General features: G+C 42.9%; 1 protein-coding gene across 4 annotated transcripts in view; it reads left to right on the top strand.

Annotated features, from left to right (window-relative positions):
* The window catches only part of LOC110500772 (RNA-binding protein with multiple splicing), a 60,964-nt gene that overhangs the window by 6,534 nt on the left and 31,575 nt on the right, over nucleotides 1-22,855 (top strand). For 2 of the 4 annotated variants that reach the window (XM_036958298.2, XM_036958297.2), the window contains exons 2-4: nucleotides 12,259-12,336; nucleotides 13,232-13,270; nucleotides 19,921-19,983. In XM_036958298.2, the coding sequence (XP_036814193.2) occupies nucleotides 12,259-12,336; nucleotides 13,232-13,270; nucleotides 19,921-19,983 (180 nt within the window). The remainder of the gene's footprint in view (nucleotides 1-12,258; nucleotides 12,337-13,231; nucleotides 13,271-19,920; nucleotides 19,984-22,855) is intronic. The other 2 variants (XM_090214916.1, XM_090214915.1) reach the window with 1 other exon arrangement.

Raw genomic sequence — 22,855 nt, 5'->3', positions numbered from 1 at the left:
ACACACACACACACACACACACACACACTACCTTCCCCCCCCACCCGATGGGTTGAGTTTATTTATAAAAGCGCTAGGGGAATTGTTATCTTATCTTGGACATTTGTCAGCTGTGTGACAAGAGGTATTTGAAAACACAACAAGGCTTAGTGTCAACAACTGCTGGTTCGACTGTGAAATGTGACGCTGGGAGGAAGAAAAAAGAAAAAAGAAGTGTTTAGAATTGTACAGAAGTCTTCAAAACCATTTGAGAATACTCCAGTGAAAGGAGAAAAGAAGCAGCCGTTGTGTGAATACACTGATCATCTTGGTTTAAAACCCCTCATTGCTGACTTTAAGGTCCATTCATGTCTTATGATGCTGTGTGATCATTGACAGATAGTAGTGTTGGACGACGTGCCAGCCTTTCTGAAATACATCTGGCGCTGTGGTTTGTTTTGTCATGCTGTGTCTATGTGCTTATTCTGTCACCTGCACTTAGTCTCTCTCACTCACATACTATAATTAACCACATCTATCTTAACACCCCCCCCCCGCCCCCCCTCCTTCCTTCTCTCCCTCACTATCCCTTTTTCACTCATGCACTCACTAACTCCTGGCGTTATAATGACACTCAGTGGCACCAACCACCATCTTAGTCTCTCTCTCATTCAACTACCAACCATCACTTTAGTCTCTCTCATTCAACTACCAACCATCACTTTAGTCTCTCTCATTCAACTACCAACCATCATCTTAGTATCTCTCTCATTCAACTACCAACCATCATCTTAGTATCTCTCTCATTCAACTACCAACCATCACCTTAGTATCTCTCTCATTCAACTACCAACCATCATCTTAGTCTCTCTCTCATTCAACTACCAACCATCATCTTAGTCTCTCTCTCATTCAACTACCAACCATCACCTTAGTATCTCTCTCATTCAACTACCAACCGTCACTTTAGTCTCTCTCTCATTCATCTACCAACCGTCACTTTAGTCTCTCTCTCATTCAACTACCAACCATCATCTTAGTCTCTCTCTCATTCAACTACCAACCATCATCTTAGTATCTCTCTCATTCAACTACCAACCATCATCTTAGTATCTCTCTCATTCAACTACCAACCATCACTTTAGTCTCTCTCTCATTCAACTACCAACCATCATCTTAGTCTCTCTCTCATTCAACTACCAACCATCGCCTTAGTCTCTCTCTCATTCAACTACCAACCATCATCTTTGTATCTCTCTCATTCAACTACCAACCATCGCCTTAGTCTCTCTCTCATTCAACTACCAACCATCATCTTTGTATCTCTCTCATTCAACTACCAACCATCATCTTTGTATCTCTCTCATTCAACTACCAACCATCATCTTAGTCTCTCTCTCATTCAACTACCAACAATCATCTTCGTCTCTCTCTCTCGATCCAACTCCCCTCCTTCCTCTCTCTCCATTTTCTCTATAACCCATCCCTCCCCATATCCCAGCAGGCCAGCTCTCTATTGGCGTATATCATAATGTGAAGCATGACCCTGAGATGACCCTGAGTGTTTAACAGATGACCCTGAGTGTTTAACAGATGACTCTCAGCATTTAGCAGATGACCCTGAGATGACCCTCAGCGTTTAACAGATGACTCTCAGCATTTAGCAGATGACCCTGAGATGACCCTCAGCATTTAACAGATGACCCTCAGCGTTTAGCAGATGACCTTGAGATGACCCTCAGCGTTTAACAGATGACTCTCAGCATTTAGCAGATGACCCTGAGATGACCCTCAGCATTTAACAGATGACCCTGAGATGACCCTCAGCGTTTATCAGATGACCCTCAGCATTTAACAGATGACCCTCAGCGTTTAACAGATGACCCTGACTGTTTAACAGATGACCCTGACTGTTTAACAGATGACCCTGACGGTCTTACCACAGAGAGGGGGGAGGGTCTTATCACAGAGAGGGGGAGGGTCTTATCACAGAGAGGGGGGAGGGTCTTATCACAGAGAGGGGAGGGTCTTACCACAGAGAGGGGGGAGGGTCTTACCACAGAGAGGGGGGAGGGTCTTATCACAGAGAGGGGGGAGGGTCTTATCACAGAGAGGGGGAAGGGTCTTATCACAGAGAGGGGGAAGGGTCTTACCACAGAGAGGGGGAAGGGTCTTATCACAGAGAGGAGGAAGTGTATAGGGAGAGGAAATAGCTATTTAGCATACTGAGGCAGCTATAAATGTAGCCCAAAAACTGACAATCTACTTGACAGTCTGTGAAAATATCCTTCCTGTTGACGTGTTAAAATACCCCTCGCAGCCCCTCTGTGGTAAGACCCTCCCACCTCCCTGTCTCTGGGTTCAAGATGAACGGCGGTTGATTGACAGGAAATGAAGAAACCTAAAGGCTTAGGACAGGGTTCAGTTTAAATGAGAGGAAGACAAGGAGAACACAACACCTAAAGACAGCTCTTTATTTGCTCTGTCTTCAATCATTTGTTTATACGTTTTCTGGCTTCAATCATTTGTTTAATAAAACAAAAATATATTTTGTTTTAACGTGTTCTGGCTTCAGTCACTTGTTTTAACATTGACAGACCTTTGAGAGGCAGTGATCGGTGGTTCAAACGCCTTTCTTGGTTTTAGTGTATTTGACCTCTCAGTTAACCCATGACCCAAACACTAACCTTGCGATGACCTCTGATCTTGAATGGGGAACTTGACCTTTTGTTTTCACCCTGACTCATGCAGGATTAACAACAGCCTTAGATGGATTCATCCATTTTGGGTCGTTTGACACTTAGAAGGCCTTCAGTTTCTCTTAACCATAAAGACTGACAATAACAGTGAACAGTGACAAAAAAATCTCTCTAATTCACACATGTGTATTAATACACACTTGCGCATTTCAGAAATAGGACAAATGTATACACACACACAAATCAGACCTCACAATGCCAAGTCCAAACTCCAGGGCCAGATCTCTACCTACCACACCTGAGTCCTCTATCTACGGAACTTGGCTCCGACACAAATAATATTCATCCCACTCACACTCCGAGGTCATGTCTCTCATTTTAAACAGAAACGGGTGGTCAAAAAAAAGCACATGAACTCGACTCTGAACACCTATCTGAAGCCATGCATCTCTGACTTGAAGAAAGGATGCATTCCATACATTAGAAATCATCGATTTATGAATATTATAATTGCTTATGAAACAATCAATTGTGACATAGATATAATTCTATGAATTTTATGAGCAGACAGATAATTTAATAATTATACCAAATTGTTTCTAACTCAGAATAAAAGTATTTATCTAAGTCTGCACAGATGGTTCTTTATTTTTCTGTTCATCAGTTGCTCTTCACAAATGAGTTATTATTAATGAATTAATAACCGTTATAATGGGTGAGAAATATCTTTCCCTTTCTACAAACTCAAACTGTTTTGAAAACAGCCTTCATTTTGTGTGAAAAGTGTTACTTATGGCCATTGTTTTGGAAATGGTTTGACATCTCCTCAGTTAGAGCTACAGTTGTAGTTGATGACTTTGTTCTAGAGTCAGGGTGGAAATGGTTTGACATCTCCTCAGTTAGAGCTACAGTTGGAGTTGATGACTTTGTTCTAGAGTCAGGGTGGAAATGGTCAGGGTGGAAATGGTTTGACATCTCCTCAGTTAGAGCTACAGTTGGAGTTGATGACTTTGTTCTAGAGTCAGGGTGGAAATGGTCAGGGTGGAAATGGTTTGACATCTCCTCAGTTAGAGCTACAGTTGGAGTTGATGACTTTGTTCCAGTAGTCACAATACCATTTTTAGAGTCTTTAGGTGGCTCTGGGACCCCCAAAAGTTGTCTTTGGCCATCGCAGTTGAGGTGATGACTTCATTCACAGGCAATGGCATCATAGAGGGCTGATTAGAGGTGCATTCCTCCCGCGGGACACACAGCAACGGTGGCCTTAATAGGATCTGATGTTTTTGGCCCCGGTGCGCACCGAGCTTTGCTAACTGTTGCCAGGTAACGGCACTGTGTGCACTTTGTGAAGTTCTCAGCTGGCTGGTGGTGGGTCTGCTGTTTTTGATTGAAGTACGCTCAGCGGGTTGGTGTGCATGAGAGCACCATAAATGGTCAACGATTCCAAGCCAGAAACAGGGCACCTCAGCACTATGGGAATGCAGGTGGAAAACTCACAGTGACTCAGGAGAATGTTCTAAAACATGGCTTAAATCAATTCAATGCCCAGTGCAGTCAAAATTCAGTTGTTTTTTTGTTGTTGTTTGTTATCGTATCATATTGTACAGCAGCTGATAATATGACCACTATATACATGTGAAAAAAATGATACAGTTTTATGATAGGGTAGCCTAGTGGTTAGAGCATTGGACTAGTAACCGGAAAGTTGCAAGTTCAAATCCCCGAGCTGACAAGTCAAAAATCTGTTTTTCTGCCCCTGAACAGGCAGTTAACCCACTGTTCCTAGGCCAGTTAACCCACTGTTCCTAGGCCAGTTAACCCACTGTTCCTAGACCAGTTAACCCACTGTTCCTAGACCAGTTAACCCACTGTTCCTAGGCCAGTTAACCCACTGTTCCTAGGCCAGTTAACCCACTGTTCCTAGACCAGTTAACCCACTGTTCCTAGGCCAGTTAACCCACTATTCCTAGACCAGTTAACCCACTGTTCCTAGGCCAGTTAACCCACTGTTCCTAGACCAGTTAACCCACTGTTCCTAGACCAGTTAACCCACTGTTCCTAGACCAGTTAACCCACTGTTCCTAGACCAGTTAACCCACTATTCCTAGACCAGTTAACCCACTGTTCCTAGACCAGTTAACCCACTGTTCCTAGGCCAGTTAACCCACTGTTCCTAGGCCAGTTAAGCCACTGTTCCTAGGCCAGTTAACCCACTGTTCCTAGACCAGTTAACCCACTGTTCCTAGACCAGTTAACCCACTGTTCCTAGACCAGTTAACCCACTGTTCCTAGACCAGTTAACCCACTGTTCCTAGACCAGTTAACCCACTGTTCCTAGACCAGTTAACCCACTGTTCCTAGACCAGTTAACCCACTGTTCCTAGACCAGTTAACCCACTGTTCCTAGACCAGTTAACCCACTGTTCCTAGACCAGTTAACCCACTGTTCCTAGACCTGTTCCTAGACCAGTTAACCCACTGTTCCTAGACCAGTTAACCCACTGTTCCTAGACCAGTCAACCCGCTGTTCCTAGACCAGTTAACCCACTGTTCCTAGACCAGTTAACCCACTGTTCCTAGACCAGTTAACCCACTGTTCCTAGACCTGTTCCTAGACCAGTTAACCCACTGTTCCTAGACCAGTTAACCCCACTGTTCCTAGACCAGTTAACCCACTGTTCCTAGACCAGTTAACCCACTGTTCCTAGACCAGTTAACCCACTGTTCCTAGACCAGTTAACCCACTGTTCCTAGACCAGTTAACCCACTGTTCCTAGACCAGTTAACCCCACTGTTCCTAGACCAGTTAACCCACTGTTCCTAGACCAGTTAACCCACTGTTCCTAGACCAGTTAACCCCACTGTTCCTAGACCAGTTAACCCACTGTTCCTAGACCAGTTAACCCACTGTTCCTAGACCAGTTAACCCACTGTTCCTAGACCAGTTAACCCACTGTTCCTAGACCAGTTAACCCACTGTTCCTAGACCAGTTAACCCACTGTTCCTAGACCAGTTAACCCACTGCTCCTAGACCAGTTAACCCACTGTTCCTAGACCGTCATTGAAAAGAAGAGTTTTTTCTTAACTGACTTAATATTCTTAACTGACTTGCCTCGTTAAATAAAAGTAAAATGTAAAAAAATATTTGCGGGTTAAAAATACAATCTACATAGGACCTTCTAATCAGCCTGTTTGCATTGGCGGGAGTTTGGGTTTGCCTGGTGACATCACTAGACGGTAAATTGGTTAATAGACTAATAAGAAAGAGAGTTCCAAACCTCTCTGCCTAAAACAGCTACTATTCACTTTTCCCTTCCCTCACGCAGACCACTCCCAGACAGTCCTAGCAACATTTTGCTTGAGAAATAAGTGTTTTGCTAAAAATTTGAATGGAAAACTATTACAGTAGGGTACTTACTTGCTACCCAGAAATGATTTGATATTGCTATAAAAAAATAAAAAACACTGCATATGTCCTGCATCATGTCATATACTTTCATCATATTTAATTGTATTCTCCAGAACCACTGAGTCTGGTTGAGTGCAGCTATAGGCTTCTAATCAGTTTACTGCATAGTAAAAGTGTAATATCTCACCTCACTGGAAACAGTAGGACACCTGTCTACACCCATGTCTTTTCATGGTAGTCTGGGAGAAGAAAAAAAAAATATATATATATAACTAGTCGATAGCAGATGTGTGTGGAGAACTGTTAACACATTTGACCATCATCTGACATCTGAGAGTGCACGCACCAGAAAACCACACGCGTTCCAGCATATATCATGTAACACAATAACTAACGTCATACTAATAACTCAGTGCAGTAGAGCATGGTCCAACTCAGTTAGGAATGTCCAATTGTTCTGACTGTATAGTGGACTCAATGTTGGGAGTCCCTGTCTTGACACGTCCAGAGTGTTTCAGTAGCCTCGTATTAGACTGGTTAGGGATTAAGGCCACAGCAGGACAGTTCAGTAACCTAGTAATGGAGTTGTTAGGGTTTTAACCCACAGCGTGACAGTTCAGTAACCTACTAATGGAGTTGTTAGGAATTAAACCCACAGCAGGACAGTTCAGTAACCTAGTAATGGAGTTGTTAAGGTTTAAACCCACAGCAGGACAGTTCAGTAACCTAGTAATTGAGTTGTTAGGGTTTTAACCCACAGCGTGACAGTTCAGTAACCTACTAATGGAGTTGTTAGGAATTAAACCCACAGCAGGACAGTTCAGTAACCTAGTAATGGAGTTGTTAAGGTTTAAACCCACAGCGTGACAGTTCAGTAACCTACTAATGGAGTTGTTAGGAATTAAACCCACAGCAGGACAGTTCAGTAACCTAGTAATGGAGTTGTTAAGGTTTAAACCCACAGCAGGACAGTTCAGTAATCTAATAAGGGGGTTGTTAGGGTTTAAACCCACAGCAGGACAGTTCAGTAACCTAGTAATGGAGTTGTTAGGGATTAAGGCCCCAGCAGGACAGTTCAGTAACCTAGTAATTGAGTTGTTAGGGTTTTAACCCACAGTGTGACAGTTCAGTAACCTAGTAATGGAGTTGTTAGGGATTAAGGCCACAGCAGGACAGTTCAGTAACCTAGTAATGGAGTTGTTAGGAATTAAACCCACAGCAAGACAGTTCAGTAACCTAGTAATGGAGTTGTTAGGGTTTAAACCCACAGCAGGACAGTTCAGTAACCTAGTAATGGAGTTGTTAGGGATTAAGGCCACAGCAGGACAGTTCAGTAACCTAGTAATGGAGTTGTTAGGGATTAAGGCCACAGCAGGACAGTTCAGTAACCTAGTAATGGAGTTGTTAGGGTTTTAACCCACAGCGTGACAGTTCAGTAACCTACTAATGGAGTTGTTAGGGTTTAAACCCACAGCAGGACAGTTCAGTAACCTAGTAATGGAGTTGTTAGGGTTTTAACCCACAGCGTGACAGTTCAGTAACCTAGTAATGGAGTTGTTAGGGATTAAGGCCACAGCACGACAGTTCAGTAACCTAATAATGGAGTTGTTAGGGTTTTAACCCACAGCAGGACAGTTCAGTAACCTAGTAATGGAGTTGTTAGGGATTAAGGCCACAGCACGACAGTTCAGTAACCTAGTAATGGAGTTGTTAGGGATTAAGGCCACAGCACAACAGTTCAGTAACCTAATAATGGAGTTGTTAGGGTTTTAACCCACAGCGTGACAGTTCAGTAACCTAGTAATGGAGTTGTTAGGGTTTAAACCCACAGCAGGACAGTTCAGTAATCTAGTGTTGGAGTTGTTAGGGATTAAGGCCACAGCACGACAGTTCAGTAACCTAGTAATGGAGTTGTTAGGGTTTTAACCCACAGCGTGACAGTTCAGTAACCTAGTAATGGAGTTGTTAGGGTTTAAACCCACAGTAGGACAGTTCAGTAACCTAGTAATGGAGTTGTTAGGGTTTAAACCCACAGCAAGATAGTTCAGTAATCTAGTAAGGGGGTTGTTAGGGTTTAAACCAACAGCAAGACAGGTCAGTAACCTAATAATGGAGTTGTTAGGAATTAAACCCACAGCAGGACAGTTCAGTAACCTACTAATGGAGTTGTTAGGGTTTAAACCCACAGCAGGACAGTTCAGTAATCTAGTAAGGGGGTTGTTAGGGTTTAAACCAACAGCAAGACAGGTCAGTAACCTAATAATGGAGTTGTTAGGGTTTAAACCCACAGCAAGATAGTTCAGTAATCTAGTAAGGGGGTTGTTAGGGTTTAAACCAACAGCAAGACAGGTCAGTAACCTAATAATGGAGTTGTTAGGGTTTAAACCCACAGCAGGATAGTTCAGTAACCTAATAATGGAGGTGTTAGGGTTTAAACCCACAGCAGGAGAGTTCAATAACCTAGTAATGGAGTTGTTAGGGTTTAAACCCACAGCAAGATAGTTCAGTAACTTAATAATGGAGTTGTTAGGGTTTAAACCCACAGCAGGAGAGTTCAATAACCTTGTAATGGAGTTGTTATGGTTTAAACCCACAGCAGGACAGTTCAGTAACCTAATAATGGAGTTGTTAGGGTTTAAACCCACAGCAGGAGAGTTCAATAACCTAGTAATGGAGTTGTTAGGGTTTAAATCCACAGCAGGACAGGTCAGTAACCTAATAATGGAGTTGTTAGGGTTTAAACCCCCAGCAGGACAGTTCAGTAACCTTTCTCAGTTGATGAGAATGAACACATGATAAAATACCATAAATTGTCACCCCGAAACAGTTAGATGAAAGGTTCAAATAATTCAACTGAACTTTTGGATTGTCTTGAAAATGTGCCAAACTCTCAGTTTTGCCTCACCGCAGTAATTAGGCACCTGAGTAGACTTTTAATCAGATCTCATCTACCCTTATATTTTTTTTCATTTTTTTTTTACTATTCTACTTTTTCACTCATTGTTTTACAGTCTTTACTGGCTGTCAGCAACTGCCTTGATGTTCTAGTGCAGCTATGACACACAACCTGCCGTTGACAGACACCAGTGACAGATCTGTAGAGTTGGCTTGACTCAGAATAAGATAAAAGCTAAGGTGAGAAAGTCATCGAGGTTGAATTAGCCAGCTGGCGGTTCGGCTTGCCAGCTCTGGAGTTGCTAGGCTTCTCTGTTTGTTTCGGTGCAGTTTTGGCATGGGCTTGGGGGTTTCACGTTGCTTTGGATGGCTGTTTTACCGCTTCATCTGTTCAGTTCCTGTTGTGCTAAATGGTGAGTTGTGAAATCCACACTCCTCTGAATTTCTACATGGCTAAATTCAGATCTACTTAGACAGCTTTAACTTCGAATACGCGGTCTTAAACTAAAGGCCTGCGTGCCGAATTCGGCCCCCAAAGCTGACATTAATGTGGCATGTGGTAGTCTTAGTAAATGCGTCCGGCGGTTGCACATTTTTTTAAAAATAAAATTATTTTTTTTAATTTGGAAAGTTATCTTTTCTAGCAAATTCATCGGGGATGTCAATGATGTCGTATACATAGTAAGCATTCACATGAGGCCTGGTAGAAGTAGGCCGTCATTGTAAATAGGAATTTGTTCTTTAACTGACTTGCCTAGTTAAATAAAGGTTAATTTGCACATTTGTTGACACTGGACTAAATGTGTATGCGTTAAAAAAAAATACACAAAAAAAATACACAAAAAAAAAATACAAAAAAACTAACATTTTACTTTGCTAGTTGAATATACTGCCAGGTCGCAGTTGTAAATGAGAACTTGTTCTCAACTAGCCTACCTGGTTGAATAAAGGTGAAATAAAATAAAATAAAAACCTCCTATTCTTCCCCTTGTAGGGACACAATTCTTCACGTTCATGTTCATGCACCATTGTACAAATGAAGAGCACTGGTTTTCAATTCACTGCACAGTGAACAAGAGTTTTTAGATCATATCCCTTACGATAACCCTCCTTGTTCTATGTGTTGAATACTATCATAGCATCAAATAGAGTCTACACTCAGGCCACCCCTAAATCTGTTTTAGTGACATCACTTCCTGGTTGTAAAGTGGTTTTCTGTTTAACGAGAGGTCATGTAACAAATGACAAAATCTCTGTTACAACCAGGTTAAATACGTATTTTTCATGACGACAACGTATTTTTCTGGTTACTAAAAAAAATACCATGATGTCATTGCGACCAGTTTTGCCCCGCCGGGTTACTTCCTGTGTGCTGTAACCAATCCCGTTCCTGAACCTATCTTTGAGCCTATCAATTCCCAGAGCATCACTGTACGAGAAAGAAGCCTCATCATTCTCACGTTGTGTTTTTTTTCTTCTTCTTCACAGTTCAACCTCTTGCTAGAGAAAAACCAGGATCAGAATTCTTCATGTCATTCTAATCTGACATATACAGTGGGGCAAAAAAGTATTTAGTCAGCCACCAATTGTGCAAGTTCTCCCACTTAGAAAGATGAGAGAGGCCTGTAATTTTCATCATAGGTACACTTCAACTATGACAGACAAAACGAGGGAAAAAAATCCAGAAAATCACATTGTAGGATTTTTTATGAATTTATTTGCAAATTATGGTGGAAAATAAGTATTTGGTCAATAACAAAAGTTTATCTCAATACTTTGTCATTGCCAACAAAGGGTATATAACAGAGGTCAAACGTTTTCTGTAAGTCTTCACAAGGTTTTCACACACTCTTGCTAGAGAAAAACCTGGATCAGAATTCTTCACGTCATTCTAATTTGACACATACGTCATAATGCAGCACGTTCTCCTCTTGCTCACATCTCCCAAGTTGAAAAGTTCAAACGCTAAAACAGAAGGTAGAAACTGCCAGGGGAGGACGGCCATAAAACTCAGTGGGCCGTAGATTACATAGAGAATGCTTACAAAGGAAAGTGTGCGTTGTGGAGGGAGGGAGGGGTGATGGAGTTAAGTGATGCTTATATCGGTTGTGTGTATTATATTTAAAAGTTTTTTTTTTTTTTTTTAACTTGGCTTCAAGTGTATTTCACATGCTTGTAACGTAAGTTACTGAATTACTGAGCTCATCAGACCATTTCAGACTCCATTTCTCTGTTTCAATGTCCTACATCATCTGTCAGGTACGGTAGCTATTTATAATTACTGAAGGTTAATGAAAAATACATGAACGTCTCACTCTCTCTCTCTCTCTCTCTCTTTCCCTCTCTCTCTCTCTCTATCTCTCTCTCTCTCTCTCTTCTTTCTTTCCCTCTCTCCTCCTCATCTCCTCCTCTTTCTTTCCCTCTCTCTCTCTCTCTCTCTCTCTTCTCTCTTTCCCTCTCTCCTCCTCATCTCCTCCTCTTTCTTTCCCTCTCTCTCTCTCTCTCTCTCCCTCTCTCTCTCTCTCTCTCTCTCTCTCTCTCTCTCTTTCTTTCCCTCTCTCTCTCTCTCTCTCTCTCTCTCTCTCTTCTCTCTTTCCCTCTCTCCTCCTCATCTCCTCCTCTTTCTTTCCCTCTCTCTCTCTCTCTCTCTTCTCTCTTTCCCTCTCTCCTCCTCATCTCCTCCTCTTTCTTTCCCTCGCTCTCTCCCTCTCTCTCTCTTCTCTCTTTCCCTCTCTCCTCCTCATCTCCTCCTCTTTCTTTCCCTCTCTCTCTCTCTGTCTCTCTCTCTCTCTTCTCTCTTTCCCTCTCTCCTCCTCATCTCCTCCTCTTTCTTTCCCTCTCTCTCTCTCTCTCTCTCTCTCTCTCTCTCTCTCTCTTCTCTCTTTCCCTCTCTCCTCCTCATCTCCTCCTCTTTCTTTCCCTCTCTCTCTCTCTCTGTCTCTCTCTCTCTCTTCTCTTTTTCCCTCTCTCCTCCTCATCTCCTCCTCTTTCTTTCCCTCTCTCTCTCTCTCTCTCTCTTCTCTCTTTCCCTCTCTCCTCCTCATCTCCTCCTCTTTCTTTCCCTCTCTCTCTCTCTCTCTTCTCTCTTTCCCTCTCTCCTCCTCATCTCCTCCTCTTTCTTTCCCTCTCTCTCTCTCTCTCTCTCTCTCTCTCTCTCTCTCTCTCTCTCTCTTCTCTCTTTCCCTCTCTCCTCCTCATCTCCTCCTCTCTCTGTCTCTCTCTCTCTCTCGCTCTCTCTTTCTTTCCCTCTCTCCTCCTCATTTCCTCCTCTTTAGGTCCGCACGTTATTTGTCAGTGGACTACCTCTGGATATAAAGCCGCGGGAGCTGTATCTCCTGTTCAGACCATTTAAGGTGTGTGTACGCGTTAACATGGATGATATGAAACAATTGATAAGGCCTCTGTTCAAACAGGCAACCGTTAACAGGCCTCCATTAGTGATGAGGAAATAAATGGCAATGGAAAACTGCCTGCATTCCTCAACCTGGAATACAATCAAAACTAAACCTGTAATCATATGGGGGGGGGGGGGGGGGTAGTTTTGAGAGAATAACACATGGTCAGTGTAGTTACAGAATATAAACAAGCATTTTCATGGCACAGGAACTATGCATTTTGCTACCAAGTGTAATAACACCACAGATCCATCTGATACAGCGCTTTGGTCATGCACTGGGTGTGTACATTGAAAGGGTATATCATGTAAGTGTTTAAAAAGCAATACATTTTGGCTAATCAGGTACATTTCCTTCTCACGACTAACCAACGACCAGTAACACCAACACGCTTAGGCATTTATGAGACTTTGAGTCAAAATATGTAAATGAATAAACTTATAACACATTCACAATGTTTCTATTAACACCGTATGTCAAGTCAAATTAATGTTCCGTTGACATCATCAGAAGAACCAAATTTGAATTTGATTTGATTTGATTTGATCATTGTCATGTTGAATACTATCGTGGCATCAAATAGAGTCTATACTGTCATGTTGAATACTATCATAGCATCAAATAGAGTCTATACTGTCATGTTGAAGACTATCATGGCATCAAATAGAGTCTATACTGTCATGTTGAATACTATCATGGCATCAAATAGAGAATATATTGTCATGTTGAATGCTCTCATAGCATCAAATAGAGTCTATACTGTTATGTTGAATACTATCATAGCATCAAATAGTATATACTTATACATGTTTTTGCTGTTTATGCTAACAATTTGTCTTGGTCTTTGTTTTAGGGTTATGAGGGATCATTGATAAAACTCACCTCAAAACAGGTAAGTAAAAAATACATCATTTTTCCACACGGTGTAGTTTAGACATGGCTCAGTCCCTCAACAGGCTGTTTCAGTGTAGTTTAGACATGGCTCAGTCCCTCAACAGGCTGTTTCAGTGTAGTTTAGACATGGCTCAGTCCCTCAACAGGCTGTTTCAGTGTAGTTTAGACATGGCTCAGTCCCTCAGCAGGCTGTTTCAGTGTAGTTTAGACATGGCTCAGTCCCTCAACAGGCTGTTTCAGTGTAGTTTAGACATGGCTCAGTCCCTCAACAGGCTGTTTCAGTGTAGTTTAGACATGGCTCAGTCCCTCAACAGGCTGTTTCAGTGTAGTTTAGACATGGCTCAGTCCCTCAACAGGCTGTTTCAGTGTAGTTTAGACATGGCTCAGTCCCTCAACAGGCTGTTTCAGTGTAGTTTAGACATGGCTCAATCCCTCAACAGGCTGTTTCAGTGTAGTTTAGACATAGCTCAGTCCCTCAACAGGCTGTTTCAGTGTAGTTTAGACATGGCTCAGTCCCTCAACAGGCTGTTTCAGTGTAGTTTAGACATGGCACAGTCCCTCAAAAGGCTGTTTCAGTGTAGTTTAGACATGGCTCAGTCCCTCAACAGGCTGTTTCAGTGTAGTTTAGACATGGCTCAGTCCCTCAACAGGCTGTTTCAGTGTAGTTTAGACATGGCTCAATCCCTCAACAGGCTGTTTCAGTGTAGTTTAGACATAGCTCAGTCCCTCAACAGGCTGTTTCAGTGTAGTTTAGACATGGCTCAGTCCCTCAAAAGGCTGTTTCAGTGTAGTTTAGACATGGCTCAGTCCCTCAACAGGAAGTTTCAGTGTAGTTTAGACATGGCTCAGTCCCTCAACAGGCTGTTTCAGTGTAGTTTAGACATGGCTCAGTCCCTCAACAGGCTGTTTCAGTGTAGTTTAGACATGGCACAGTCCCTCAACAGGCTGTTTCAGTGTAGTTTAGACATGCCTCAGTCCCTCAGCAGGCTGTTTCAGTGTAGTGAACACATGGCTCAGTCCCTCAACAGGCTGTTTCAGTGTAGTTTAGATATGGCTCAGTCCCTCAACAGGCTGTTTCAGTGTAGTTTAGACATGGCTCAGTCCCTCAGCAGGCTGTTTCAGTGTAGTTTAGACATGGCTCAGTCCCTCAACAGGCTGTTTCAGTGTAGTTTAGACATGGCTCAGTCCCTCAGCAGGCTGTTTCAGTGTAGTGAACACATGGCTCAGTCCCTCAACAGGAAGTTTCAGTGTAGTTTAGACATGGCTCAGTCCCTCAACAGGCTGTTTCAGTGTAGTTTAGACATAGCTCAGTCCCTCAACAGGCTGTTTCAGTGTAGTTTAGACATGGCTCAGTCCCCCAGCAGGCTGTTTCAGTGTAGTTTAGACATGGCTCAATCCCTCAACAGGCTGTTTTAGTGTAGTTTAGACATGGCTCAGTCCCTCAGCAGGCTGTTTCAGTGTAGTTTAGACATGGCTCAGTCCCTCAACAGGCTGTTTCAGTGTAGTTTAGACATGGCTCAGTCCCTCAACAGGAAGTTTCAGTGTAGTTTAGACATGGCTCAGTCCCTCAACAGGAAGTTTCAGTGTAGTTTAGACATGCCTCAGTCCCTCAGCAGGCTGTTTCAGTGTAGTGAACACATGGCTCAGTCCCTCAACAGGCTGTTTCAGTGTAGTTTAGATATGGCTCAGTCCCTCAACAGGAAGTTTCAGTGTAGTTTAGACATGGCTCAGTCCCTCAACAGGCTGTTTCAGTGTAGTTTAGACATGGCTCAGTCCCTCAACAGGCTGTTTCAGTGTAGTTAAAAAAGAATATTAATAACATAGCACATCACAGCACTATGGAACTGACCTAAATACCTGTAGCATCGCCATCCTGAGCACATCTGGTGTTTGGGTTAAAGTTTGAGATAAGATGTGCCCTTGGCATTAGGATATCAGGGGCCTGCTGGGAGAAAGCAATTACAAGCAAAGCCTCAGTAGAGTAAGGACGTACCTCTCCTTATGTTATGATAGTTTTATTGAAGTGTATGAAAGTGTATTCTTATTTTGTGTGTGTCTGGTGGATGCTGGTGGGTGTGACTGTAGTGTGGGGAATTACATTAGAAATGCAAAAAACAAGTTTATGAGAACTGAAGGAACCTCCATAAGGGAACTGGAGGAAACTTTGTCAAGAGGACGTTTTTTTAAATGAATCAGTCTAAAGGTCACGTACTATATCTCAGTTAACCCTTTATGGGTGGTAGACTGTAACACGTTACACTATATCTCAGTTAACCCTTTATGGGTGGTATACTGTAACACAGCCAATGGTTTAGTTCGATTATATGCACTAGACATGGTGGAGGACGTGAGGCCCATCTGATTGTTAATAATGACTGTTCAATTTATTTATCAGAGTGAAGTGATGAATTTCTAAAAAGTCCACAAAATTTAGCTAAAGTGAAGGATTAAATTGAAACATTAGCTGGAGGACACTCCAACATGGCTGCTGAGGTGAAAGGTTAAATTGAAGCCTTTGTGCGGAGAAAAATCCATCTGTAGCTAATTTATGAGCTGAATGGCACGATTGCTACTGTAGAGTGAAAACTGTGGTTGAAGCCTTAGCTGGAGGAATTGTTGCATTTCCGTTGTTGTCGCACCTGCATTCAGCAACATCTATGAAGCACATTATTATTATTATGAACAGTGCTGACATCAAACGGAAGAACCAAGGACACAGGTGGTTCCTAATGTTGTGAGATTCTCGCTAGTGTTTACAGAAGAACTTCGGTAGCCATGAAGTGCTTTGAATGGCTGGTCATGGCTCACATCAACACCATCATTCCAGGAAACCCCACGCCAATTTGCATACCGCCCAAACAGATCCACAGATGACGCAATCTCAATCGCACTCCACACTGCCCTTTCCCACCTGGACAAAAGGAACACCTATGTGAGAATGCTGTCCATTGATTTCAGCTTCGTTTTCAACACCACAGTGCCCACGAAGCTCATCACTAAGTTAAGGACCCTGGAACTAAACACCTCCCCCTGCAACTGGATCCTGGACTTCCTGCCGCCCCTAGGTAGTAAGGGTAAGCAACAACACATCTGCCACGCTGATCCTCAACACTGGGGCCCCTCAGGGGTGTGTGCTCAGTCCCCTCCTGTACTCTCTGTTCACCCACGACTGCGTGGCCAAGCACGATTCCAACACCATCATTAAGTTTGCTGATGACACAACAGTGGTAGGCCTGATCACCGACAACAATGAGACAGCCTATAGGGAGGAGGTCAGAGACCTGGCAATGTGGTGTCAGGACAACAACCTCTCCCTCAATGTGAGCAAGACAAAGACTATAGGACTATAGGAAAAGAAGGGCCAAACAGGTCCCATTAACATTGACTGGGCTGAATTGGAGTGGATCGAGAGTTTCACATCGCCAACCAACTATCATGGTCTAAACACACCAAGACAGTTGTGAAGTGAGCATGACAACACATCCCCCCCCCCCCCCCCCTTAAGAGACTGAAAATATTTGGCATGGGACCACAGATCCTCAAAAAGTTCTACAGCTGCACCATCAAGAGCATCCTGACAGGTTGCATCACCGTATAGCAACTGCTCGGCATCTGACCGTAAGGCGCTACAGAGGGTAGTGCGTACTGCCCAGTACATCACTGGGTCCAAGCTTCCTGCCATCCAGGACCTATATCCTAGGCGGTGTCAGAGGAAGGCCCAAAAAATATTCACAAGACTCCAGTCACCCAAGTCATAGACTGTTCTCTCTGCTACCGCACGGCAAGAGGTATCGGAGCGCCAAGTCTAGGACCAAATGGCTCCTTAACAGATTCTACCTCCAAGCCATGGCTGCTGAAAAATTTGACCTGGACTATTTACATTTACCCACCCCCCCCCCACCCACACACACACACTATGTTTTCACACTGCTGCTACTCGCTGTTTATTATCTATACATAGTCTTTACAAATGACCTCAACTAACCTGTGCCAACACACATTGACTCAATACCGGTATCCCCCTGTATATAGCCTCGTTATTCTGCCCCTGAACAGGCAGTTAACCCTCTGTTCCTAGACCAGTTAACCCACTGTTCCCAGGCCGTCATTGAAAATAAGAATTTGTTCTTAACTGACTTGCCTTGTTAAATAAAGGTAAAATAAAATAAAAATAAAAATGTAAGATGAACATGTACAGGTAGAGATAATGGTGCGCAAAAGAGCAGAAAAGTAAATAAAAACAATATGGGAATGAGGTAGGTACATTGGGTGGGCTATTTACAGATGGACTATGTACAGCTGCAGCGATCGGTTAGCTGCTCAGATAGCTGATGTTTAAAGTTAGTGAGGGAAATATAAGTCTCCAGCTTCAGCGATTTTTGCAATTAGTTCCTGTCATTGGATGCAGAGAACTGGAAGGAAAGGCGGCCAAAGGAAGTGTTGGCTTTGGGGACGACCAGTGAGATATTCCCTGCTGTTTAAAGTTAGTGAGGGAAATATAAGTCTCCAGCTCCGGCGATGTAACAAAATGGATGACTGCAGTGTAGCCGTTATCATGACTACACGTTGCATGCATGGCTAAGGCATGAGAATATAAAAGTCTGTATTCTTATTTTACATTTATGTAGTTCTTTGCCTGCCTATTATGTCATGTTGTTTGGCTCTCAGATAGCGTGCTTGCAGACACTCTTGTGGGATGTTCAAAGGGGAAAGGAGATGGAAAGAAATTTGTGGGGTCAAAGCGAAGGTTTTGACTATTTTATTATCATTTTTACCTTTGTTTAACTAGACAAGTCAGTTAAGAACAAATTCTTATTTACAACGACGGCCTAGGAACAATCATGAGTCTCTGACGGTATCTTTTCGCTCTCTGAAGTGGCTGAAAATGAGCTTGTCTGGTGTGTGTCCACTTGGAGAGCTAGGCAGTTTAGCTTACGTCAAGGTACTTAATGCCAAATGACACTGCGTCCCATAAAGAGATAACACATTCATTAAAACGGGGTAATGGCCGTCGAGATTCCTCATGGACGGGATCGGCAAACGGAAAGCTGTCTTTGCTTTTCAGTAGAAGTGAATCCTACGTCATATTCATTTCCTCTTCAAGTTGTCAGTATTTTGAGGACTTATGTGTTTACATTATGCCAGATGTCATAGGATGCTTCTGTAGTTGTCATACAGTGTAACGGACTCAAGGCGTTGTTTTGAATGCCTCTCCCATGTTATGTGTTCATTGCACTGTGAGTTGATCCTTCCTGACTAATGGTAATGACAGTGCTAATGAAAATCAATCATTCCTGCAGAGAACACAGCCGTCTCCATATATAGCAAGCCGTCTCGCTCTCTCTCTTTCTCTCTCTCTCCCTCCCTCTCTCTCTATTTCTCTCTCTCTCTCTCCCTCTCTCTCTCTCCCTCCATCTCTCTCTCTCTCCCTCCCTCCCTCTCTCTCTCTTTCTCTCTCTCTCTCTCCCTCCCTCTCTCTCTCTCTCTCGCTCTCTCTCTCTCTCTCTTTCTCTCTCTCTCTCCCTCTCTCTCTCTCCCTCCCTCCCTCCCGCTCTCTGTCTTTCTAGAAAGCTTTCTACATCGCCCACTGTGGCTTAGCCTCTTGAGAACAACATGTTTAAAAACTCTCTCTACTTCCCCTCTCTTCTCTCTCTCTCTCTCCCTCTCTCTCTCTCTCTACTTCCCCTCTCCTCTCCATCTCTTTGCTTCTCTCTCTCTCGCTCTCTCTCTACTTCCCCTCTCTTCTCCAAGTCTCTCTCTCTCTCTCTCTCTCTCTCCCCCCCTCTCTCTCTCCACGTCTCTTTTCTTCTCTCTCCCTCTCTGATGTTTGTGTTCAGGAATCTATGAAAAAGTGTCTCCCGTGTTCATAGCCAAAAATTGTTTTCAGCATAGAGACCTTCCTATTCCAAACCAGTACTGCGTGTTTATGTCTTTTGATACCAAACTAGTACTGCATGTTTGTCTTTTGATACCAAACCAGTACTGCGTATTTATGTCTTTTGATAGCAAACTAGTACTGCGTATTTATGTCTTTTGATACCAAACTAGTACTGCATGTTTATGCCTTTTGCTCACACCTCTCTCCTAAACATTTGGCCCTGAACAAAAGTGAAGTCACAGAAAATGTAACACATGCACTAATGTTTTGGTGAATGAAACACAGAACAGGGATTCATGCTTGGCTGCTACAACAAATGACAAGCCTGGAGAGTTTGCAAACAAGTGAACTCCTCTTTCTGCCTCTCCCTCTTTCTCATCTCCCTCTCTTTTCCCTCTCTCTTTCTCCCTTTCTCTCCCCCTCTTCTTTCCTCTGCCCCTCTCTCTTTCTTTCAAACACACTCGCTGCCCCTTTGCCCGTATTTGGGCATAGGGAGCTTTTGCACCATCCAGTGAATGTTGAACTCTTGGTGGACTCCACACTGCAGACCTCTAGTTCTCTCTCTGTCGCCATGATTTTAACACAGAGAGAGAGAGAGAGAGAGAGAGAGCGAGAGAGAGAGAGAGAGAGAGAGAGAGAGAGAGAGAGAGAGAGAGAAAAACATGTATATGTCACTCAGACAGAGAAGTGCAGAATCAGTATTATGCCTAAAACTCTGTTTCTTTCCTTTGTTCTGTCTGTTTTTTGTCTTGCCTGTTGTATCTCTCCAGCCAGTGGGGTTTGTCAGCTTTGACAGCCGATCAGAGGCAGAAGCTGCCAAGAATGCTTTGAACGTAAGTTATATGCCCTCATCAAGCTCAAGCACAGCCCAGTCTAACAGTGTTTTTAATGTTTATAATATGTGTTGCTAAATATATATTATAGGCACTCTTACGAATACCCAAATACATTTCTGTCAAGTACAGATGTACGATCTTAATTTGATCTCTCTTTTGTTGCTGAGAATATTCATGTGCTGTAGGAAATGCAGATGAGCTTTGTGACTGACATAAATTCACTGAAAACCTGCACTAACACATGGTTACATTAGCAGTATTGCACTTTTCCATTCAAGCCTAATTTTGTCCAGCTAAAAGCCTAACCACCGATCAAGCAACATTATGGACTACAATTTCAAATCCAAATTATTTTTGCTACGACAATACTGACAACGATCGAAATGTGTCAATTCCCTCAACATTCCTTATATCATTTAATACCTGTGAGTCTTTTCAGCCAGGCTTTCAAATAAACCACATTTTATTACATTTTTACATAAAGGGGTGGCAGGGTAGCCTAGTGGTTAGAGCGTTGGACTAGTAACCGGAAGGTTGCAAGTTCAAACCCCTGAGCTGACAAGGTACAAATCTGTCGTTCTTCCCACTGAACAGGCAGTTAACCCACTGTTCCTAGGCCGTCATTGAAAATAAAAATGTGTTCTCTTAACTGACTTGCCTCGTTAAATAAAGGTAAAATAAAAAGCCTTGCCGTCCCTTTGGATCAAACAAGGTCAATCACTCTAAACACAGTAGAATTAGTACTCCTTCCACACCGAAATAGCAGACATTGATCTAGGATTTGAATTTAATCTAGCTGATTTCAAGCAGAGGCTACCAACCTTGCTTGAGGAAATCATTGATGAGGCAGACAGACTGATGCAAAACAGGACTGATCCCGGCAAAGCTTTGAGTTTATCTCTCGAAACAAAGATTCACAGAGAACGCAAAGAAAACTTTCTTTCTGTCATCTTTGTTTTTTATATGAGTTATTCCAACTTTATATTTACATATTATGTGCCTCTCGGGTGCAGAACTAAATCAATTTAAAAGTTATATTTGGGTCAATAATGACTACTTTATTACAGAATATCACATCTACTGAATCGAAATGGACCAATCCTCGAGATATTGTTGTACATATATCAAAGATGAAAAATGTCATTAAAAAGCAATGCTCACGTTACTACATCAGATTTAGGGTAGGTCTCAAATGAAACACTCTGTAATGCTGAAAATTCTGTTCTTGTGTGCAGCCCATTTCCCCAGAGTCATGTGAAGAACACCCCAGTGTCTATAGAAATCTTGTGCCCCCCCAAGTTTTCTGAGCAATTTTTTTTTTCCATTTTAATTTTTTGACATAAAAATACCAGGAAATCAGCTCCAAGGGATTTTAATTTAAGAAATATGTTCCCAAGTATTCCCACTCATAATAGAGATACATGTGATCGTATAGAAATGTAAGCAAGATTTGAAATTATTAGGTTTTACATTCTATCTGTTTGGGCTTCTTGAGGTTAATTTGCAGTCTACAAATTATTTGTAATTATGTTTCGGCCCCCCGACCATCCGCCCAACAAAAAAATCTACCCGCGGCTCAATCTAGTTGATGATCCCTGGCCTATGGCTACATATGAAACTGTAGTAAAAGAAGAAGAGGTACTCTATACATGTACTATCTGCCTTCACATCAAAACATTTAAACCTGTTGGAGGTGTCGAGAAAACTAATGGGTGAAAATAACAATTTCAAGTCAGAGAATCAACTCTCCCCTGAACCTTTTGATTCTGAGTTCAAATTAAAGCAGTCCTCATTATGCCTGTATAGCTTATTATACCCTCTGTAGCTTCAATTGGCAGAGGCTCAGAGAACGGTGAGCCAAGGCAATCCGAGTTAATTCCTCCCTTCATGAGAACCGCAATCTCTCGCTTCTTTCAGCACGGCTCTCTGCATGCCTGCTGGGACGGACCTAGAATCGACCCTAGGTGCAGAACTCGCTCCACGGGCTTCTCTCTTCATTGATCTGATTCGCTGTGTTTTTCTTTCCACCTCCGACACACAAAGAAACTCTCATATCGGGGTTGATGTAAGGGTAGATAGCCAGCGGTTAATGCTGTGTTGTACTGTTGATTCACAACCCACAGCAAACAAACAGTGCCTTTGTTTCTGACGAAGAGGACCCCTGTTCATCCATGCATATTTGTAGCATCGGTCTCGGGTAGGGTTGGAACATTTTACAACCCTAGTCTTGGGGCTAAAAGTAATGGAGAAGGAAAAATGTTTTGGTAGAAAAGGGAGGTTTTTTAATAATTGATGACAGAAATCAAAGTAACCTAACCTTGAGTCAGTTACTCGCAAGGGCCAAAATGTAGCTCCCCTGACTGTATGTTTTGTAGTGGAATCCTAAGAATTTGTCAGGGCTGTCGAAAGATCGCTTTGAGGTGTGGCGATCGCTGTGTGTTATGGTTGGTGGGGGTTTGAGGTCACAGTATTGGGTCAGAGGTCATGAGGAAAAGTGGCGAGGTCAGTCTCGTGGTTTCCCGCTTCTATGCATTCTGCCGCTGACACAAGTGACATGGTATCCCCACCAAGTGACATGGTATCCCCACCAAGTGACATGGAATCCCCACCAAGTGACATGGTATCCCCACCAAGTGACATGGTATCCCCACCAAGTGACATGGTATCCCCACCAAGTGACATGGTATCCCCACCAAGTGACATGGTATCCCCACCAAGTGACATGGTATCCCCACCAAGTGACATGGAATCCCCACCAAGTGACATGGTATCCCCACCAAGTGACATGGTATCCCCACCAAGTGACATGGTATCCCCACCAAGTGACATGGTACCCCCACCAAGTGGCATGGAATCCCCACCAAGTGAC

This window comes from Oncorhynchus mykiss, chromosome 21 (assembly GCF_057628025.1).
Source record: "Oncorhynchus mykiss isolate SJ-2025 chromosome 21, ASM5762802v1, whole genome shotgun sequence".
In the NCBI taxonomy this organism is placed as follows: Eukaryota; Metazoa; Chordata; class Actinopteri; order Salmoniformes; family Salmonidae; genus Oncorhynchus; species Oncorhynchus mykiss.
This window is presented reverse-complemented; position numbering and strand designations above follow the sequence as displayed.